The following is a 21,262-nucleotide window of genomic DNA, read 5'->3' as shown; positions in this document are numbered from 1 at the left end:
CTTAAGATATAATGAACAAAAATTAAGGCCAAGTTTGGGAAGACTAAATAAGTGCACTTTTTGTCTTTTTAGACTAAAAAGTTGAGGTTGAAAATATGAATGTTTGGGTTAACTTTTTGACTTTTTATGGAAAAATGTGTAATAAAAAATTGTAAAAATTGATTTGTAGGAGAAAATTAGAATTGGGAGTTGTGCAGCCGTAATTGTTGACTTTTGGTGAATAGTGATAACTTTTTAACTTTTTGAGTAACTTTTTGGCTTTTTGGCTTTTTGGGGTGTTCCCAAACTTGGCCTAAATATTTGTGCCAACTTAACCACAAATATATTTTATATTATTTATATACACCAATGAACATACATATGTATTTTATTTTTATTTAAAATAAACACACCGAATAGGGAAAAAAACACCACTCAAACTTTAAACTTAAGATATGATAATACAGTTACGATACAACGGGTTCTAGAAGGAATGGGTCGGACTGGTTCACGCTTCTCCAACCGATATCTAAATGGCCAAGCCCACCTGAGAACCTGCACAGGAGTTCAACGGGAAACGGGGAGTCCCCCAGCGAACCCCCCGACGAGCAAGTTAGAGGGAGAGAGAGAGAAGTGAAATGTAGAGATGTGAATTGGAGATAAAAAAACTTTACCTTCTTCTTATCTTCAACGTCTGCTTATATCCTTTGGTAACCATTTCGCCATCCCTTCCAACCTGCCACCTTGGCCGAAAGTCTATGCTATAACTTACCTTGTTCAGGGTGAGGGGGTACTGTTCCGACGGAGAGGTATTGTCGTAATAAATGCTGTGATGGACTGCATTAATGGCGATGTACAGTGACAATAACTTTGCAGATCTTTCTCTGTTGATGTGACTTGTCCTTTGCCTGCTACATGTCTGAATATCCTTGGTTCTTCGTGCCATGTTGGCTTCCAGCTGTTCAGGATCTCATCAGTTGGGTTATGTGTTGGGCTCTAAGTGATGGGCTTGGATTGTTCATAGTAGGCTATGACCTTTGTGGGCCTAACCACGTCAAGATATAATGAACAAAAATTAAATATTTGTGCCAACTTAACCACAAAAATATTATTTTTTTATTTTAGTAAATTTTTTATTTAATATATGGATTTATTTGACAAGTTTTGAAATTGTAATATAATTTTAGGATGAACTTTTAAACCCAAAATTGGGTCAGAGAACAATATATATATATATATATATATATGTATTAGTGAATTAGGCCCGTGCTTGAATGGGACTTACACTTTATTTATTTTTGTAATTTGTTTTGTTGACTTGAGGTAGTGTTTGTTTTAGTAGAAGCAAAATTCCTTGAAAAAACAATAGACATATGACAAGATTAGGTTTTTATTCTTGGCAATTTTCGTTTGACAAAACTCTTTTCAGTTGTAATTTTATTCGTTCTTTGATTTTCAGTGAATTTTAAATGTGAATCTAACTCGAATTGTGCCTTGCAGAGAAGTTTGTGATGTCTATTATTTCATGTTTGCCACTTCGCTGACTATGTCTGGGATCGAGCTGCCTGGTTAGCTCGCAGGGGTCTAGGGGGCAACACTCATTAGCGAGTCCAGGGCAGCACCCAGGTGGGATTGAGGGGCAACACCCTCGAAGCTAGAAGCAAAATTGCAGTCGAAGTTGCTTGTCCGCTCGAGCGGTCATTTGTGCGCTCGAGCGAAGAATTTTTAGTTCCAGAAGTTTGAACTGTCTGCAAAAGTACTGGAAGTTGTGTTTTTGAGCTCGAGAGGAACTTCCTATGCTCGAGTGTTAGTCTGCTCGAGCGGGCATTCTTGCACTCGAGCGGTGATCGCGGATCAGTTTTCTATAAATATGTGGTTTCATCCATTTTTAGGGTTACGGCTTCCAAATCTTCTTCTTAGATATTAGGGTTTATATTTGGAGTTTCTTTGCTAATTTCTTTGATGTTTGTTTGAATTTAAATCTGGTTTGAAAAGTATACATCAAAGGATTGTTTGTTTCGTTCAATACAAAAGATAGAGTTATTCTTTGATGGATTCCGTGGAATTCGGGCTTGAAACTTTGGTGGATTCTGGAGTGGCTCATCGTCGTGATTCGACATCGGCGTTGTAAATTCAACGTTGGGCAAGACAATTTCGAGGCGAAGACAGGGTTGGAAAAGACACATAGGAGTCGATTCGATTCAGGCGTGGATTCACTAGATAATTGAGAGTACACTTGTGTAATTCTTTTATATCTTCTTAGGCCTCGTTTGGGAACCCTCTCTTTTAGCCAAAAAATTAAAAAGTTACTAAATTAGCCAAAAAGCCAACAACTCATACCAAAAAGTCAAAGATTCTATTTTCTCTCTACTTTTTGCGCATCTTTTCGTAAAAAGTCAAAAAGTCATCCCAAACATACTAATTTTTTTTAGCTCATATTTTAGCCAAATAGCCAAAAAGTTACTAAATTATCCTATTCCCAAACGAGGCCTTAGTGGATTATTTTGTGGCTTTTACCTGTGATTTTTTTATATCACAATTGGAGGCGCTCCAATTGTGGTTTTTCCAGGTTAAATCGTTGTGTTGACTTGTCTTTGATTGTTTGATTGTGATTGCTATCTATTCATTAAAATTGATATATAATCACAAATCAATATCTAGAGAATTTCTAGATTTTTCAATTTTCTTATTTGTTCGAGAACAAATAATTGAAGCAGTAGTAGAAGTAGACAAACAAAGGAGGTCGGAACACCTTTGGGTAGTCGACCGGGAGGTGAAATCGTGTCCAATTTTGCTTATAGAGAAAGCATACAAGTATAGTGAGGCCATGGATGAATGACAGAAAACTAACCAAAAAAGTATGAAAGTGGATTGTGTTTTGTGTATGAAAAAAAGAAAAAAAACAGAGTCAAATAGATTGACAAATCTCCTAATGAAATAGAGAAAAAACTTCTTAATCACCACAAACTTTTTTCACTAATTTTGGGAGGTTTCACCATGGTGGGTTTTGTTAGAGTTTTGGGAGAGAGGCTTTTTGGGGTGTGGAATGTGTGGGGGTATACATTTGAATAGGTGGAATGTTTTTACAATGATAATTTTGATATTATTTGGGGGAAAAAAATATTTAAAAATTTTATAATTTATAAATAGGGGTCTAATAAAGAGTTTAAAATAATTGATGTAATAACGGCCCTCATTTGTAATTAATCCTTTTATATACAAAAGAATAAAATAACAAGTTAAATGATAATAGACCCCACTAACAAACAATTCGTTGAGCCAAATTTTGTAACACACAAATGGAGGGCAATTTGAGCAGAAGTGGGTTGCTTATTCTGATTTTAAGGAGAATGGAAGAACTGTAAATAACACAAAACAAAAGGGCAAAATGAAAAAAGAAAAGTACAAGCCTTTATTCTTTCTTATGATATGTAGATATATAAATAAATGATGATCGTATTACAAATGATTTATTTTGTTAATAAATAAATAAATTAATAATTTTTAATAATATGAGAAATATTTTTAATGAACAGTTTTGATAATTTTATTATTGTATAAAATAGTAGTTAGAATTTTTTTTTTGTTTATTCTATTAAATTAAAAAATTTGACAAGAAGTATTTGTAATTTTTAGTATTATAGGACATCTAATATTTTAAACACATCTAAGGAGGTATTTATAATTTATCCAAAACTAAAATATTTATGTTTCATAATTGATCAATAATCTTTACATAATTATGAAAAAAAAATTCATCAAAATTAATATCACTAATATTGATAACTAATACAAAGGAAAGGGCAAAATTGAAAAACTTAAGTAAAAGCTTCCAATAATAAATAATTCCAAACAAAAGGGTAAAATAAAATATAAAAAAAAAACAAAAAAACAAAAACAAAAAGTAAGCCTCAACAGGCTCTTATATATATGGAGATATATTTCTGTGGTTTATGCCGAGCCTAGATCGGTCAATGGCCACCCCTACTAATGCTACGAAAAATTATTCCGTATTTTTGAAATATTATGTAATGTTATTAACATAATAAAAAAATTATTAAGTGATTGTGAGAAAAAAGATAATTCATGAAAGCCTTAAAATGACAACACACGTAGTGACAAATTTGTTATGAACTTCCTATGAAATACCTGTCTCTACAAACGCAAAAAATCCCATTACTCATGAACATATCCAAGACATCATGAGTTTTGAACTTCTTGTGACAATTTATTCTTTGACAAATTACATCCGTCCTTATATTTTATTTATTGTGTTATTTTAATATTTATACTTTTAATTAATTCGATTCTAACCTTTAATTTTAAATTTTACATTAATTTGATCTGATTGATAATATCGTTAGTGGTTTTTTTTTAAAAAAATTATCACTAAATTGATTAAGATTAACATACTGAATTGGATAGATTTATAATTTTGTTTTTAAAAATATGACACGTAACGCTTATGTGCATATTTTTCATAAAGAAATGTTAAAAGTTGTAACCGATTAACCCAAAGACAAAATTATATATTCAATATTAAAATCAAGTCAAATAAAATTATATAAACTAAAATAACACAAGAAATAAAATATAAAAATTACCGTTGTATTCTTCATGTTATAGAAAATTCCTATACCTAAAAATCATATGATATCAGCAAACTAATCATACATCGGTTTATACCGAACTATACCAACGAAGGTTCAAAAGCTTGACATGTATCGACTGATATTTAAAACCTTGCTGAGAAAACTACCACGACAACTTGTTAGGTTTTGAAGGAGTGATCTTGATGACAAGTCCAGGGAAAACATCGTCCGGGTCATGGATATGCGGATTCTCCTCCACGATAAAAGGGTCGCCGCACTTTTCGCTGATCGTGTTGAGAGTTTCGCCTTCTCTGACAACATATATTTCGTCGCAAGGTTGTTGGAGAAGCTGGTTTCCTCTCACAGGTTTATTTGTAAGAGAATTCTCTTTGATAGTACCCAACAAAATGAGTACTACAAGAACAATAGCACAGTACCATGAAGCTGCATCAGCTATGACTATTGATGTTCTCATGGATGAGAGAGAGAGAGAGAGAGAGAGAGAGAGAGAGAGAGAGATGGGTTTTTGATAATATACAGAGAGGGATTAAGGAGTTTATGTATGGGAATTGTGGAAGAGTTTTGAGGATTAACCTTAGCATTTAAAGGCCTTGTTTAGTTTGTTTTTGAGAAATAAATTTTGGAGAAAATTTTGTTTGGTATTAGTGATTTTAGAAAAAAAAATTTCAAAATCACTTCATTTCTTTTACACGTCAATCAATTATTTTTTTTCTCTCATCTCTCGTTTTCAATCACTTTTTCTCTCACACACATCTACTCAATTACAACAAAATATCAAATCATCCCAAGCTACTATACTCCAAAACTATTTCCAAAAAATATACAACTAAACAAACTAAAAAAGTTTCTAAACTCTTTCTCCAAAATTTTTTTAAAAAATTTATCTCCCAAAATCAAATCAAATACATCCTAAGTGTTCGATAAGTCACTTTCTTTGATCTCATGAAATTACATACTTTTCTATCTTCATTCATGTTTTGATGTGTATTGATGTTCTCTTATCAGCAATAATAATGCAATAGAGGACGCATGAAGGTTAAAATTCAAGAAAGTCCGCTGCCAGTAATGGACAAACATATACATAGAAAATTGAGAAAAATGTGAAATTTGGCACTTTAGAAATAGACATACAAGTTTATCGTATTTACTTTTCTTTTCTCTTTCCTCCCAACCAAACATAACATTAACATTGGAGTTTTTGGTGCCGTTTATATAAACGACTTAAAGCTTTTCTTTACTCTAAGGCCATGTTTGTTTGGACGGACTGGATTAGCATTCCCATGACTAATAATCTTAGGATTACGAATCCGTTGGATTATGTATCCTATCTTAACTAAAAGTTAAGTTTAAAATAATTAGTCCGTACTTCAATTATTTAACCAAACATCAGATTAATAATTTTATTAGACTATTAGTCAAATCCCAAGCTCATGTCCACCCAAACAAACATAGCCTAAAAGTTTGTATAACACTGTTTGTGTAATTTTGTTTGTAACTTATTAAGCAGAAATAGCTTAAATAAATTTTTTTAAGAAAATAATTTTTTAGAAGTTGGGAAGTGTGCTTTTGCATTTGTTTTCTATTTTCTGATTATCAAGTTTTAATATATAATAAATTGCACCAAATACCTTCTGAAAAAACACGAGAAAAATTCTAAGGTAACTATTAAATAAACGTCATCATCAAAAGATGGTATGATTATCTAATAATAAATTACCATGCATCTAATAATAAATTACCATGCATATACAATGAAAGGAGAATTTCCATAAGGTAGAGAGTAAAAAAAATAATTTCGAAGTGATAGAGGTATGAGACTTACTCAATTTAATGTATAAATCACTTGTATTTTTATCACTTTAAAATTATTTTTCTTACTCTCATTTTTTTGATATTTTTTCTATAATTAACCCTATTATGTCGATTAAATAATTATTGAATTATGTGAGATATTATTTATAGTTGAGTTCATAATTTATTATTTTATCGCGATATCACATATCGATGATGACATCAGTATATACTATAACATGAATAAATCTCAACCAAGGTTAATATAGGTGTCAACTTATATTTGTTACACTAACATATATCTAATTTTTTTTTGACTCATCATTGTGGATGAATTGATGAGTTTAAAATTTGAAATCTATAGCATTTCTGCTATTACATATACACATACATAATATATACTCCCTCCGTCCCATAATATTAGTCCCTTATTCTATTTTTTATTGTCCTAAAATATTAGTCCCTCTTCAAAAATCAAGTACAAAAATAATATAAATTTTCTATTTTGCCATTCTTTTAAATTCATAAATAATATAAAAAGTACAATTATGACATTGATATTCCCAAAAAAATGTACTATCAAAGGGTAATTTTGAAAAATCAACTTTTTTAAAGTACAACAATTGTACTACAAAAAAAAGTTGGATTCCCCAAAAGGGACTATTATTTTGGGACGGAATGAGTATATATATATATATATATGAGACAGAGAGAAAGAAAGTTTGTGTGTGTGGAGGGCTAAGGGTAAATTGGAAGTTTGGAGTGTTTGAAGTTGAAAAGAAAAGGAAGGGAAAGAATGTGTGAGGGATGAGAAAGAATGTGGATCGGGAGGCCATTTGCGTGAAGGAATTGTGCACTCTCCCACACCCCAACCTTCAAAATTTTGTAACCATCAAATGCCCACCAACTAACCAACAAACCTAACACATAGGGGTTATACTATCAATAATAATAATAAATCAGTATTGGGAATAATCATCCTATTATGTTTATATGATTTAAAAAATAAAAATAATACATTCCATTATTAAGTACATGGTTGCCGGTATTTCAGACTTATATAATAATTTACGAAATTTATGTATAAATTCTAATAGGTGGATCTATTGTCTAATAGGTTTTATGATAATTAATGGCATTTTTCATTGAAAACTATTAAAAAATATTACTAATTATTAATTTTCAACGATAATTTAAAAATTATCACAAAAAATGTCACTAATGATAAGTTTTAATGATAGTTTAAAAAAATCGCCACAAAAAAAGTTACTAATTTTCAACTTTCAACGACACTTCAAAAGAATTCGTCATAGAAAAATGTAAATAATTGTAAGTTTTAGCGACAATTTATAAAAATCGTGACAAAAAAAATTCAGTAATTGTAAAAATATTATTTTTAGTGACAATTTTATTAAGACTTACTTTTCATAGAACTTTATAAAAATTAAGTTTACCTATTAAGACCTATCAATAGTTTATCCTAATAATTTTTGCACCATAGTTAAAGACGAAGATATAAATAAGTAATTAATTTGTGTTTCCAATGCAAGTAAAAATTATGATACAATACAACTCTTATTTGCACCCACTTAAATCTTTATAAATGGACTATTATTTTGAGACGGATGGAGTAAAATTTATTTTAATTTGTGTTCACTAAAACACAAAATTTTCATATAAATAATATAATGTCGCTATTGGGACCATATATGGGCATGAAAGAAAGCATCATTTTTTTCCACAGTTTGGGGCTTAGAGACTGAAGTCGTGGACACACACACACACACACACACACACACACGGACAAACACAACAATCCTTCAATTTGTATGGTCCCTCGGAACTAGTCCAACGGTTAATTAAAAAGAATAATTAAAATTATAATTTAGCAATGAACATCAAAAAGTTATAGAATAGTAAGGGGTTGTTTGGAATGATCTAAATAAGTGTACTTTTTGACTTTTTATGAAATATGGGTTGGGTTTGGGTTGGGTTTGAAGTGATGTGCTAGAGAGGCGATGTGACTTAAATAAGATGATGTGACTTAAATAGAATAGTGACTTTTTAACTTTTTGTCTTTTTTCAAGTATACCAAACTTGGCCTAATATTACTCTACTGGTGAAATTGTTATTATTTAACTTAATCGAACGACTGTTCAGATGACAGGTGGGTTTCAAAATTCTACATCTTAACACTTTTTACAACTTCTATCAAATGGTCCGCCACTGATCTCCCAAAATTGTTACACTGACAATTTTAAATATAGATAAAGCTGGTGTCACAATTGACGGAAGATATAGTAAAGATATAATTTATCAGGAGTATAATTTAATAGCTCTGATAACTCACCGTTAGAGATAAAAAAAAAAAAGTAAACTCCTTACTATTTCATAGCAGTAGCAACTCCAATATCTCACCGTTGGAGTTGCTCTCAGATCACACATACAAAAGAAAATGAATGTGTATTCTTCATATTGGATGATAATGAAGTTCATTCTTTTTTGAAAAAAGTCTAGAGAATCAGAAAAATAATAATAATAATAATAAATAAAATAATAATAATAGTAATAGTAATCTCAGAATAAGAATCAAAATATCAAATTTATAGAGTAGATTTAATCTTTTTATTGGGAGCTCACTTCATGAATGAAGCTCAACCATTAATTTCATATTTTGGATAAATTCTTGATATATTTTTCAAGATTTGTAGACACACAGTTTTTTCTTGTCCATATGAGATTTTGCCTGATTTTAATTGGATCCTACTCTGTCTGTGCTATGAACGGTGGGATTACTCTCCCGAATAATAATAATAATAATAATAATAATAGTAATAATACTAGTCAAAATGGTCCTAATCCAGACCGGGTCCAAATTTGAGCTATAAACCAATTAAAATAGGAACTGCTAAAATTATTATGAGTTGCCTATTTGGATAGGATATATTTCGAGAGAAAATAAAAGAAATCCTTCAAATTACTATTTTAAAAATTAAAAAAGAGTAAAATAAGGAGTAGGGAGAAATATTTTTGAGAAAAATACTAATAAATTCCATATCCCCATCTTATATTCCAATTAGTCATTTTCAAAATCTAATGAACCCAATTAAGATATTTAAACTCAATTCGTGTTAACTCTTTAAAAACTCATTTGATAAGGATTCATTATTGAAAGTTCATTACAATTTAAAAATATTTTAAAATTCGTTAAATTTTCAAGTCAAGTTTTAATAACTTAAGATTCGGCTCATTTATGTTTCTAGTCTTTAAAAACATTTCTTTTGTTTTTGAAAAAGTCTACGAACACATAAATCAATTACAAAATCATATGCAACTCTTTCACATGAAATAAGGTTTAGTTTTTTGTGAGTAATTGTATATAATTTTATGATTAAAATTGTGCAGATAAAAGAAATATATATTTTTTATTTTATTAGTTTTCTCAATAAAAAAAAAAGATCAAAAAGAAAAAGAAAAAAAATAGTAATCAATCGACTTTTATAAGGATATATAATATCGAATCCAAATTGATCTGTTTGGATTTTTAAAAAAATAATTAATGAAATATATTGATGAAAAATACAATTTAAAAGACTTTTTTTTCAAAAAAATAAAAATAAATAAAGGAACATTTACACACAAATCTTAATTTATGAATGACCTTGTTTGGGAACAAATTATTTTAATAATTTTTTACATTTTTATAAAAAGATGTGCAGAAAAGTAGAGAGAGTATAACAACTTAGAGTGACTTTTTGACTTTTTGACTAAAATAGTTACTCTCCAAACGAGGCATTATACTCCATTAAGTTGTAACTAAGATTTTTTGGACCTTTAAGTCCCATTAAATTTTTAATAGTCGGAATTACCCTTCAAACAATGATTGTTCATAATTTATGATTATCTATAAAGGTAACATGATGATTTGACATTTATTTTGATTTTTAAAATTTTAAAATATCAACTTTCAAATTAAAAAAACTAATATATATATATATATGTGTGTGTGTGTGTGTAAAAAAAAAACATTTTTTTTTGAAAAAATTGAATTATTTTTGTGTGCAAAATTGAAAATTTTGTGTTTATGAAGGATCATGATGATGGAACATTGATTTGCAATACAGAAAAATAAATTAAAAAAAAAAAAAAACTAATAATATTCTTAATTTTAAAACTGGAAAAAATTGTAAATGTTTTCAATTTTATTAGATAATTGAATTAAACCAATAAGTAGAAGGACAAAAATATTTAATCTCATGCTCTATTTTTTTATCAGTTAGTGAAATAATTATATGGAACATTACTATGCCAAATTGGTAATGTTTTAAAAAAAAACCTTGCTTGTTTCCACTTTTCAGAAAATTTTACTTTCTTATTTTCGTGTTTTTTTGTTTTTGCTAAATTTTTTTAATATTTTAAGCAATTTTTTTACTTTTTAGACACACTTAACATAAATACACTTAAAAAGTAAAAAAATTGTAAAAAAAATCTTTTAAAAATTCACTAAATACCAAAAATATAAAAAAAAAAATATAAGAATTCAGTACATTTTTTGTATTTTTATGTATTTATTAATCTTTTAAAATATTTTTTCACAAATTTTTTACTTTTTAAATGCATCTAAGTAAGGTGCATCTAAAAAAGTAAAAAAAAATGTTTAAAATTTAAAAAATATTCACTAAAAATAAAAATAAAAAAACAAGAAAACCAAAAAAATCAGCTTTCAAAAAATTTAATCTAAAAAACTCAAACCAAACATACTAATATTCTCAATTTTACTAAATAAGACTTATTAGTTCAAAAAATTTTATATAGAACCTGAGTTGTCAAAACATTTATAAATAAAACTTTTAAGGAATTAACTCATAAATAAATAACTTTTTTTCAATTTTTATCCTTTTACCTCTCTTTCTATCAAAGATCCAGTCATGTCATGACCTATACAAAGTCCTTTCTGTTAAATTATTAATATCAATTAATAGTTTGACTTAATTCTTATAAAGTCTTAATAAAATTGTTGTTAAAAATAATTTTTATGACACTTTTTAATATATGTCATTAAAAATTAATAATTAATATTTTTTGTTTTTGGTCACGGTTTTATAAATTAAAGTTAAAATTTATAATTAGTAACTTTTTTTGTAACGAATTTTTCAAACTGTCATTAAAAGTTGAAAATCAATAACATTTTTTTGTGATGATTTTTTTAAACTGTTGCTAAAATTTATAATTAATGATATTTTTAATAATATTTAATAAAAAAAAACATCATTAATTATCATAGCACACTATTGAACAATAAGTTCCTTTATTGATACCTATGCAAACATCTCCCTAATATATATCTATATATGGTGTTCTGGAAAATTAGTAAAAAGTTGACTTTTGATTTTTTTAGTATTTTTTTGACAAAAAAGTTGACTTCTTTGACTAAAAAGTTAAAAAGTCAAAAAGTTAGTATTTTTAGCTTCTTCCCAAAATACCACTATATATAAGAACAACTTAGCTACTTGAGGTTCATCTTTTCCTTCTGATTTTTCCCTTTCATTTTAAATAATTTACTAGTGATGGCCTATATGTTGAGTGAAAGTTTTTCGTAATTACACAAATATTCTTAGTCAATTATGCAACATAATTTTTCCTTTCATTTTGAATAATTTACTAATTGTGGCCTATATGTTGAGTGAAGGTTTTTCGTATTTACGTAAACATTCTTGGTCAATTATGAAACATAAATATTTTATTTTTTAACAAATTACAAATACACCCATAAAATTTGTTTACAATAAAAATTGGTTCTATAATATTAGAAATTACAATTACGTTTGTTATAAATTTTCCTTTAAAACAATACTTAGAGGAAAAAAAAATCAATTCTCCTATGCAATAATAAATTATCAAAATTGTTTATTGAAAATTATTTTTTATATCATTAAAAATTATTAATTGACTTAATGGTTTATTTATTAACAAAATGGTTAATTGAAAAATATTTTTCATATTATTGCAAATTGTTAATTTATTTAATGATTTACTTATTAATAAAATTGGTCATTTATTACGCAAGTATAATTTATGTATTAATAAAATTAATCATTTGTATGTATATGTGAGTTAATAAGTAAATCATTAAGTAAATTAATAACTTTAGATTTTTTCGTAATCACGCAAACATTCTTGGTCAATCATAAAACATGTTTTTTTTGTAATTACGTAAACATTCTTGCTCAATTATGAAATATAAATCTTTTATTTTTTAACAAATTACAAATATACCCATAAAATTTGTTTAAAATAAGAATTTGTCATATAATACTATAAATTATAACTATCATTTTTTATAAATTTTCATTTAACATAATACTTAGGGGGGAAAAAAATCAATTCTCCTATGCAATAATAAATTATTAAAATTATTTATTAAAAATTATTTCTCATATCATTAAAAATATTAATTGACTTAATGATTTATTTATTAACAAAATGATTAATTGAAAAATATTTTTCATGTCATTACAAATTGTTAATTTACTTAATGATTTACTTATTGATAAAATTAATCATTCATTATGCGAGTATAATTTATGTATTAATAAAATTAGTTATTTGTATATATATTTTTTCTTTTACTTCTTTATTAATTCAGTAAATTATCTTAGTAGTTTTTTTAAATGAGAGAATTATCTTAGTATTTATTTTATATTTATTTGTTGTGAAAAGTTACACACCATAATTATTTTTTTATAAATTCGGAAGAAATATTAAAGAATCATAAATTCATTCAAAATAATATAATAATAAAATTGAAGTTTACATCATTAATTGTATAACAAATCTAAAAATGATACACACCATACCATATCATTCTATTATATATGCAAATTTCTTGAAACAATATTTTAATTTTAAAAAAAATTTATCAAAATATAAAATTTAAATATATTATAATAATAATAATCTGTGCCTTCTTAAACTAGTATATATCTATACTATTATATATGTGAGTACATGACTTAGTATCTAATAGTGTGGTGATTTCTCCTTTTGCCATGTGGCAAATTTAATTGTGTGGTGGTGGTTTCTCCTTCTGCCAAGTGATAAATTTTTTTGTCTTAAAATAAAAAAATATTATTTAAAGATGTGAGTGAGATTTGAACCCAAGATTTTGGATTTTATTTTATTAAAAACACTCTTATCATTTAAACAACATACATATTATAATATTAATTTCTTTATTATTTGTTTTTATGCTTATTTATCTAAATTGCACACACATTGTGTGTCACCCACTAATATAGCTATACTATTATATATATGAGCACATGATTTCGTGTTTGATAGTGTAGTGATTTCTCCTTCTGCCATATAACAAATTTTTTTATCCTAAAATAAAAAATATTATTCAAACACGTAGGCAAAATTTAAACCCAATATCTTAAATTTTATTAAGAATACTTTTATTATTTAGACAATATACATATTATAATGTTAACTTCTTTATTATTTATTTTTATATTACTTATCTCAGTTACGCACACATTTCGTATGTCATCCACTAATATATATATATATATCATATATGTATATATATGTACGTCCATAAACACGTTAGATTTCTCATGAAACTCGCGTGGCCCTTTTTTCGTCTCTTCAACACCTTCTCAGTGACTCCTCAAACACAGCGAGTCTCCAATAATTCACTCTCCAATGACTCCGTTAAAGAGCTCCACGCACACCTCATCAGAACACAACTCCACACCGACCCATCTTCAATCTCATACGTTATTCGATCATACGCTCTGTCTCCAGCCACTCTGCCCAAAGCCCATCTCGCTTTCGACCAAATCAAACGACCCACTTTGTCAATTTGGAACCATATGATCCGTGGATTGTCACAGAGTGATCGACCTATTGAATCAATTACCATGTATGATCGAATGCGAGACCAAGGATTTTCCGGAAACAATCTTACCTTCATTTTCGTTCTCAAGGCTTGCACTCGAGTTTCAGATGTTGTATGTGGACAGAAGGTTCATGTTTGTTCCATGAAACTTGGATTTGAATCGTATATTTTTGTTTGTAATGCTTTGATTCATATGTATGCTTCGTGTGGCGATTTGGATTTTGCACGGAAGATGTTTGATGAAATGGGTGACAGAGATTTAGTCTCTTGGAACTCGTTGATTTGTGGGTATAGTCAGTCTAACAGATTTCAGGAGGTATTGGGTCTGTTTGATGCAATGCGGGCAGCAAATGTGAAGGCAGATGCTGTGACAATGGTGAAAGTTATCTTAGCTTGTAGCCATTTAGGAAATAGGGAAAAACTAGATTTTATGGTGAAGTATATTGCTGATGATCATGTTGAGATTGATGTTTACTTGGGAAACACTTTGATAGATATGTATGGACGGGTTGGTTCGGTGGGATTGGCACGTGAAGTTTTTGATCAGATGGCAGAGAAAAATTTAGTTTCGTGGAATGCCATGATCATGGCGTATGGAAAATCAGGGGATTTAGTTGCAGCGAGGAACCTTTTTGATGACATGCCAAAAAGGGATGTGATTTCTTGGACTTCAATGATCACTGGTTATTCTCAAGCTAACCAGTATTCTGATGCTGTGAGGCTCTTTGAAGAAATGATGGCAGCTAAGGTTAAACCAGATGAAATTACAGTTGCTACTGTGGTTTCAGCTTGTGCCCATTTAGGCACATTGGATGTGGGTAAAACGATCCATGACTATATTCACAAGCATAATATAAAAACGGATGTTTATGTTGGGAACTCACTGATCGATATGTACTGCAAATGTGGATTGGTTGAGAAAGCATTAGAAGTGTTTCGAGATATGAAAGAGAAGGACTCTGTGTCATGGACTTCAGTCATCTCAGGGCTTGCTGTGAATGGCAACACTGATTGTGTACTTGAACTCTTTTCACGAATGTTGAGTGAAGGTATTCGACCCACTCATGGAACTTTTGTTGGGTTATTACTTAGTTGCACTCATGCTGGTTTGGTAGATAAAGGATTGGAATTTTTTAGAAGTATGGAAAAAGATCATGAGTTGGTGCCAGAAATGAAGCATTATGGATGTGTGGTTGATCTTCTGAGCCGGTCTGGCAATCTAGATCAGGCATATGAGTTTATTAAGCAAATGCCTACGGTTCCAGATGTTGTAGTATGGAGGATTTTGTTGAGTGCTTGTAAGCTTCATGGGAATGTGGGTCTAGCCGAGATTGCCAAGAACAAGCTTCTCGAATTGGATCCTGGTAACAGTGGGAATTATGTTCTCTCAGCAAACGCATATGCTGGAGTGGATAGATGGGAAGATGCTTTGAAAATGAGAGAATTAATGGAGCAGGGTGATGTGAAGAAACCATCTGGTTGGAGTTCCATAGAACTAAATGTTGTAACATCCGTTAATTCTCACGAACAGTCTCTTCCCCAATTTCATAACAGAAATGAATCGACTACAGTGCCCACATCTTAGGATTTCTGGTACGAGGATGATTATAGTAAATTTGAACAGATAGATTACAACTGATAACTGATAGATTACATCTCTCATGTTGATCATCATCTTTGTCATCAATTTTATTGTTTATTCTAAATTTTTTAACTTACAACATCTGCATATATCATTTTTTTTTCTCCTAAACACTCACAGATTGAACATGACCTTGATGGCATTACCACCACGAGCACTTGTTTCGAAAGCTTCCTCAACCTGCTCTTGAATAAACTCAAACCTGTGCGTTATGAGGGGCTTGACATCAATCTTTCCAGATCTCAGGAACTCGATGCAAAGCGGCCAAGTGTTCCTATATCGGAATATGCCAATTACATCGATCTCCCTACACACAAAATTGAATCACAATTGGAAACTATATTGCAAACAGAGCATCAAGACAAACAGTATAGTGAAGAAGTACCTTCCAGCGGTTGGTGTAAGAGGGAGTGTCATCTCACTCTGGCCCATTCCCACAAGGCAAACTTTACCTCCAGCACGAGTCGCATTCAAAGCAACTGACATGGTTTTGCTAAAGCCAACACAATCAAAGCTCACATCCACATTGGCTCCCACAGCATTTTGTATCTTTACTACTTCCTCACCCACATCCTGTAAATGGAAAAAAAACAAAACAAAACAAAAAACCCTGGATGTTTTGATTTTTTGTACCTTGTACATTTTGATTTCTTTTGTTTAAAGAAATCGAAAGAATGTAAGTTGAACCTGAATGTTTGTTGAAACTTGAATGACCTCATCTGCACCAACATGTTTGGCAAATGATAACCGTTGATCATCTATGTCGACAATGACAATCTTTGGAGCTCCAAAAGCTCGAGCTGCAAGCATTGTTACAAGGCCTATGGGTCCTGCTCCCATGATCAAAATTTTTGTCTGTGGGCTCACCTGAGCACGGTGACAAGCATGGACGCCTACACTCAGGGGTTCGCACATTGCCCCTTCTTCCAAGCTCACGTTGTCCGGTAGCTTAAAACATAGATTTGCAGGATGCACCACCTGGTGTGAGAAGAAACATATTTCATACCTACTATTGTGGTATCGTATTTATCTGTATCATATTTGGTATTATCTTTGAAAAATCCAGAATGCTTAGCCTCTTGTCAGCTCAATGAGTTAAAAACTAAATATCTCTGCTTGTGTAAATGGCTAATGCTTTTTCGGAGATATACCCATTGTTCTTTAGTTTGAACTTAGCAACATCCTTAACCAAGCCTCAACAATCAAGAAAAATGGTTGTATATACAGCTTTCTAGTGGTTGTACTTTCTGCCACTACTGTGTTACAAAGAAAAGACAAGCAGTGTTTTGTTACCAGATTGGCTAGAGCACCATTAGTTGGAGGAGAGCCAAAAAACTTCATTTGGCGGCACAAATTGTAACGACCACCCTTGCAAAACTGACACTGCCTGCAACTGATACCGGGTTCTAGGGCTACACGATCACCTGCCTGCAGAGACTTCACTTCACTGCCAACTTCTTCTATGATACCGGCACACTCGTGCCCGATTACCATAGGCTTCTTCACAATAAAATTTCCACATCTCATGTGCTGGAAATATGGATGGGGTACAAAGATATCACTAATCAGTTGTTTTTAAGTTAAAGATATCAAGAAATCAAAAATTTTAAATATGATACAGCTGAAGACTATATGCATATCACCTTGAAGTGATGAACATCACTCCCACATATGCCAACAGCTTTCATTCTGACTTTAACATCGTGGGGACCTAAAAATATTCTGCTTGATTAATCCTAGCAAATGTAGCATTTTATCTATGTTTCATAGAGTATTTCCAATGCTTAATCTTTTTTTCAATTAAATTTGAGTAAAGATTTAGGTTAAAAGCTTCATCTGAAACAAAACATTCTAACGCTAAATTTTCAATTTTCAATTTTCATCAAATAACTGGTCAACCGGGAGGACGTCTAGCCTAGTGTAAATTTGCTTCAAATTTTCCCCTATCAGGTTGTGTCCGGCTAGTTGTCCACCCGGTTGACCGGCCGGTCATCCATCCGGTCGTCTACCAACGGTCACTTGTTAGATTTGATAAAAGGTTAAATGCACTCTTAATTTGATGAAAAAAATATTTAATACAAATTTGATAAAACGGTTAGAACACCATTTTCACCAAATTTTCATCACATTTACTTGTAACTTTAAGCATCATATAAACAAATATCTTATAACCTATTGGTATAAAGAGAGTCTCTCCGTCTCTCCTTCGAACTTTTTCTCCAAGAGAGAATGAAACTTCTTGTCACGTTCTCAATTATCCAAACAAGTGATGAAAGTTTTTTTTTTTTTTTTTCCCTTAACAAACGCCTCAATCTAAATGGATTATAAATTTGAGGTACGAGTTCTTCTATTCCCTAACTTTTCTGCCCCTTACCCAAATTCAAAAATATTTACAATCATCAAATTAAATTTCAAGATTCTTATGAAATTTAACGATTGTCAGCATTTTGAATAAAGAGAGAAAAAAAAAATACCCATAATTAACATAAAAATTGAAAGCAAAATTTTTAGGGCCTACCCTTTTTTAGGCAAGTGTTAGATATCTGCAAAACACTATGCAGATTTGGCTTCTCTAAAGGTCTCTTATAAGCATTCAATTTTGTAGAATGAACAATCAGTACAATGAAAGCTTTTATTGACTATCAAATTCGGTAGCGGTTAAGTGCACAAATTTAGTAAAAGAAGCAAAGAGAGTATTAAATGAAAATAGAGTACCAATGGGAGGGAGATTGTAAGGTTGAATTTTAAGAGTTTTGAGACCAAGAAGCCAAGCTGCCTTGTTCTCTTCTTCTTCTTCCTCTCCACCACCGTGTGACATCCCTCCTTTTCCCATGCCCCTCTCTCTCTCTCTCTCTCTCTCTCTCTCTCTGATGGGGCTTTGATCACCAATGAATTTCTATGAGTACAAATTTTAAAGATTGTCGTAAATGTTTTTTCTACCATTTGTTATCCATTTACCAATCCCTATCTAGTGAGCAGGCTTTGGTCAGTGTATTCCAAATCCATCAACATCACCTATTGTAGCATTAGGACAAACATGTTGTACAACAGAAAAAAGATTCATCCACTTAATTTGAGCTTGTAAGATTATTTAAAATATATAAGTCAGACGTCCAGTTAGTTAATCAGCTAAATCACCTCGCCGATTGGCCCGTGCTATTCTTATCAAGTTCCGTAGTTACTCTTATCAATAGCAACTGTCACTCTTATCTATTAGTATATCAACCAGTATTTTAGTGAATGATCATCTGGACAACTGTCCGAATGACCTATCGGACGATCGATATATATAAATTCAGACAATTCAAATCGTACAAATTCGATAGATGTAAGAATACTATATCCTATAAGGCAGTGGCTTCCCTGCAGTCCATGATCGGACTAGAGGGTGATGTTGGGCCTGTAAGGGCTCACGACGGGTCCCTTTTCGATAATTCGAACCATTTAGTATGTAAAACTCGTCGAGCACTATATGTGTGTAAACAATCACGTTGATTGGATATTGATAGCTATGTGATCAAATTAATTTTCTGTCAACCGTTTATGTTTTCACTGTTCATTTTTTTAATACAAAACTGATTTGATTACTTAGCTATCAATATCTGATCAACGTGATATTTTATAAACATTTAGTACTTGACGAATTCTACAAATTAAACGGTTAGGATTATCAAAACTGGACCCGTGATGGACTCTTACAAGTCCAACAGTATCTTCTAATCTGATCACGAATTGGAGGTAAACCCAACCCATCCTATAATATAGTGCATAGTAGATTTATAGACAAGAAAATCATAAAAAAATAGGAAATATATAAATCAAACACAATGAATTAGATTTTCACAAAGTTATGGGTCCCACTAAAGTGGTGAGAAAATTCATGAGCAAGAAAATTATTTAAAAAAAATAAACTATCACTTACAAACACTAATATAGAATAGAACACATATACATACTGTACGAGCAAGAAATATTCTTCTCGTATAATCCTGTTGATTAAGTCTGCGCTCTTCCGTACGTCGTCGCTTTACTTCCTGAAAACACAAATGTGAGCTAGCCGGCAGGTGTGTGCCGGATACCTCTTCGATGTCTAAGTCAGCAAGATAGACAAATAGACAAAAGCTCTGTGTATTCGGGAATCAAAGTTGTATTACCTCTCCATAGGTGATGTTATGAGCTTTTATAGGTTCTGTGTGGCACAATCCTAGTAGGACTCTTACTCCTCTATGTAGAGTCCTCCTAGGAATCACATTCCTGAAAGATAATGTTTATCCTGAAACACCCCCCTCACTGCTTAAACCAAGTGAGATGGTTTTATCATGGTTGGATGTTACGATCGAGATAACATGGCCACACTAAAGCCGCAGACTAGACCGAGCTTCAACTAGCTCGGTTCTTCCTTTCACTGCGCGTGTACCTCGGTTGACATATTCCAACTGGGTTGTCTGAAACCGTGCTATCCACAATGAGCTTGGACCGAGCTATATAACAACAAGGTCCTAAGCAGAAGCCAACAATACCTCGGCTCAAGATGGTTTGACCGAGCTAACTGCCACCGTGCCGACCATGGTGACCGAGCTAACTACAAGGTTCTCTGAGACCGGGCTAACTGCAAGGCTCTCTGGGACCGGGCTAACTATCAGGCCCTTTTACTCAGTCCTTTTCACTGTAGCCCATAGAACGGCCCATCACCTAGCTCGGCCCAATTTTTAGATAAATTATCCTCTCAATTGCCCCTTAATTCCATCTGCGCAGCATGATAGAGATTACCTGTCACCAGCCGAGCTAAAAGCTTTAGCTTGTCAACCGAGCTAAAAAACCTTAGCCTTCCAACCGAGCTAGAAACTTCAACCTTCCAACCAAGCTAAACTCACACTAGGATACTTTAATACTCCCGGTCAAAAACGTCTCTTCAATCTTTGTAACTGAACCGCTTCTTATTCCAAGGACACGTGGCACACCCTTATTGGCCCAGTGTGGCTGTCACGCCGCCCTCGTACCTCGCGATATTTGAACAGTCCCGCCCAAAACTTGAGCTTTTCACCAAAATCCTACTTTTTGAATCATTTACTCGTACTATTCACCTTCTTCTCTCTCTCTCTGAGTCTTCATTCCTGCTTGACCCTGCATTTTGCTGAGTTCATGTTTTCTGCTACCATTACTTTCATCTTTAGTACCCTCGCCTTGCACTGGTATGTTTGCTCAAACTGATTTACTTTTGTTGATTTCACACTTGCTTGCAACACATAATATGCGCATTTGTATGTTTTTTTGCAAAACACATATTCCATCTTTGTTTCTATTTTTCTGGGAAAAATCCATGTAGTAGAACCT

The 21,262-nt window shown here is 31.2% G+C and overlaps 3 protein-coding genes and 1 long non-coding RNA gene across 5 annotated transcripts; 1 reads left to right on the top strand and 3 right to left on the bottom strand.

Annotated features, from left to right (window-relative positions):
• Window positions 1-310: 310 nt before the first annotated feature.
• On the bottom strand, window positions 311-1,024 carry LOC114270657 (uncharacterized). Its single transcript, XR_014337495.1, has 2 exons — window positions 654-1,024; window positions 311-534 (listed from the first exon to the last, which is right to left on the bottom strand). It is a non-coding gene; the product is annotated as an uncharacterized LOC114270657 (long non-coding RNA).
• A 3,710-nt stretch (window positions 1,025-4,734) lies between these two features.
• Window positions 4,735-5,046, bottom strand: LOC114270713 (uncharacterized). Its single transcript, XM_028212283.2, has one exon. The coding sequence runs from the start codon at window positions 5,044-5,046 to the stop codon at window positions 4,735-4,737; it is 312 nt and encodes a 103-aa protein (XP_028068084.2).
• Window positions 5,047-13,964: 8,918 nt separating this feature from the next.
• LOC114270658 (pentatricopeptide repeat-containing protein At1g31430) lies at window positions 13,965-16,638 on the top strand. The gene is made up of 2 exons (XM_028212209.2): window positions 13,965-15,879; window positions 16,049-16,638. The coding sequence occupies exon 1, from the start codon at window positions 13,973-13,975 to the stop codon at window positions 15,869-15,871; it is 1,899 nt and encodes a 632-aa protein (XP_028068010.2). The 5' UTR covers window positions 13,965-13,972; the 3' UTR covers window positions 15,872-15,879; window positions 16,049-16,638.
• LOC114270659 (L-idonate 5-dehydrogenase) lies at window positions 15,874-18,967 on the bottom strand. Of its 2 annotated transcripts, XM_028212210.2 has the most exons (6): window positions 18,644-18,967; window positions 17,572-17,639; window positions 17,222-17,458; window positions 16,616-16,906; window positions 16,314-16,501; window positions 15,874-16,235 (listed from the first exon to the last, which is right to left on the bottom strand). In XM_028212210.2, the coding sequence occupies exons 1-6, from the start codon at window positions 18,759-18,761 to the stop codon at window positions 16,043-16,045; spliced, it is 1,095 nt and encodes a 364-aa protein (XP_028068011.1). In that variant the 5' UTR covers window positions 18,762-18,967; the 3' UTR covers window positions 15,874-16,042. The 2 variants fall into 2 exon arrangements, with proteins under 2 accessions (XP_028068011.1, XP_028068013.2); XM_028212212.2 differs by lacking the exon at window positions 17,572-17,639 and having other exon boundaries at window positions 18,644-18,886.
• Window positions 18,968-21,262: the final 2,295 nt, after the last annotated feature.

This window comes from Camellia sinensis, chromosome 8 (genome assembly GCF_055761805.1).
Source record: "Camellia sinensis isolate YWXY chromosome 8, ASM5576180v1, whole genome shotgun sequence".
NCBI lineage: Eukaryota > Viridiplantae > Streptophyta > Magnoliopsida > Ericales > Theaceae > Camellia > Camellia sinensis.
This window is presented reverse-complemented; position numbering and strand designations above follow the sequence as displayed.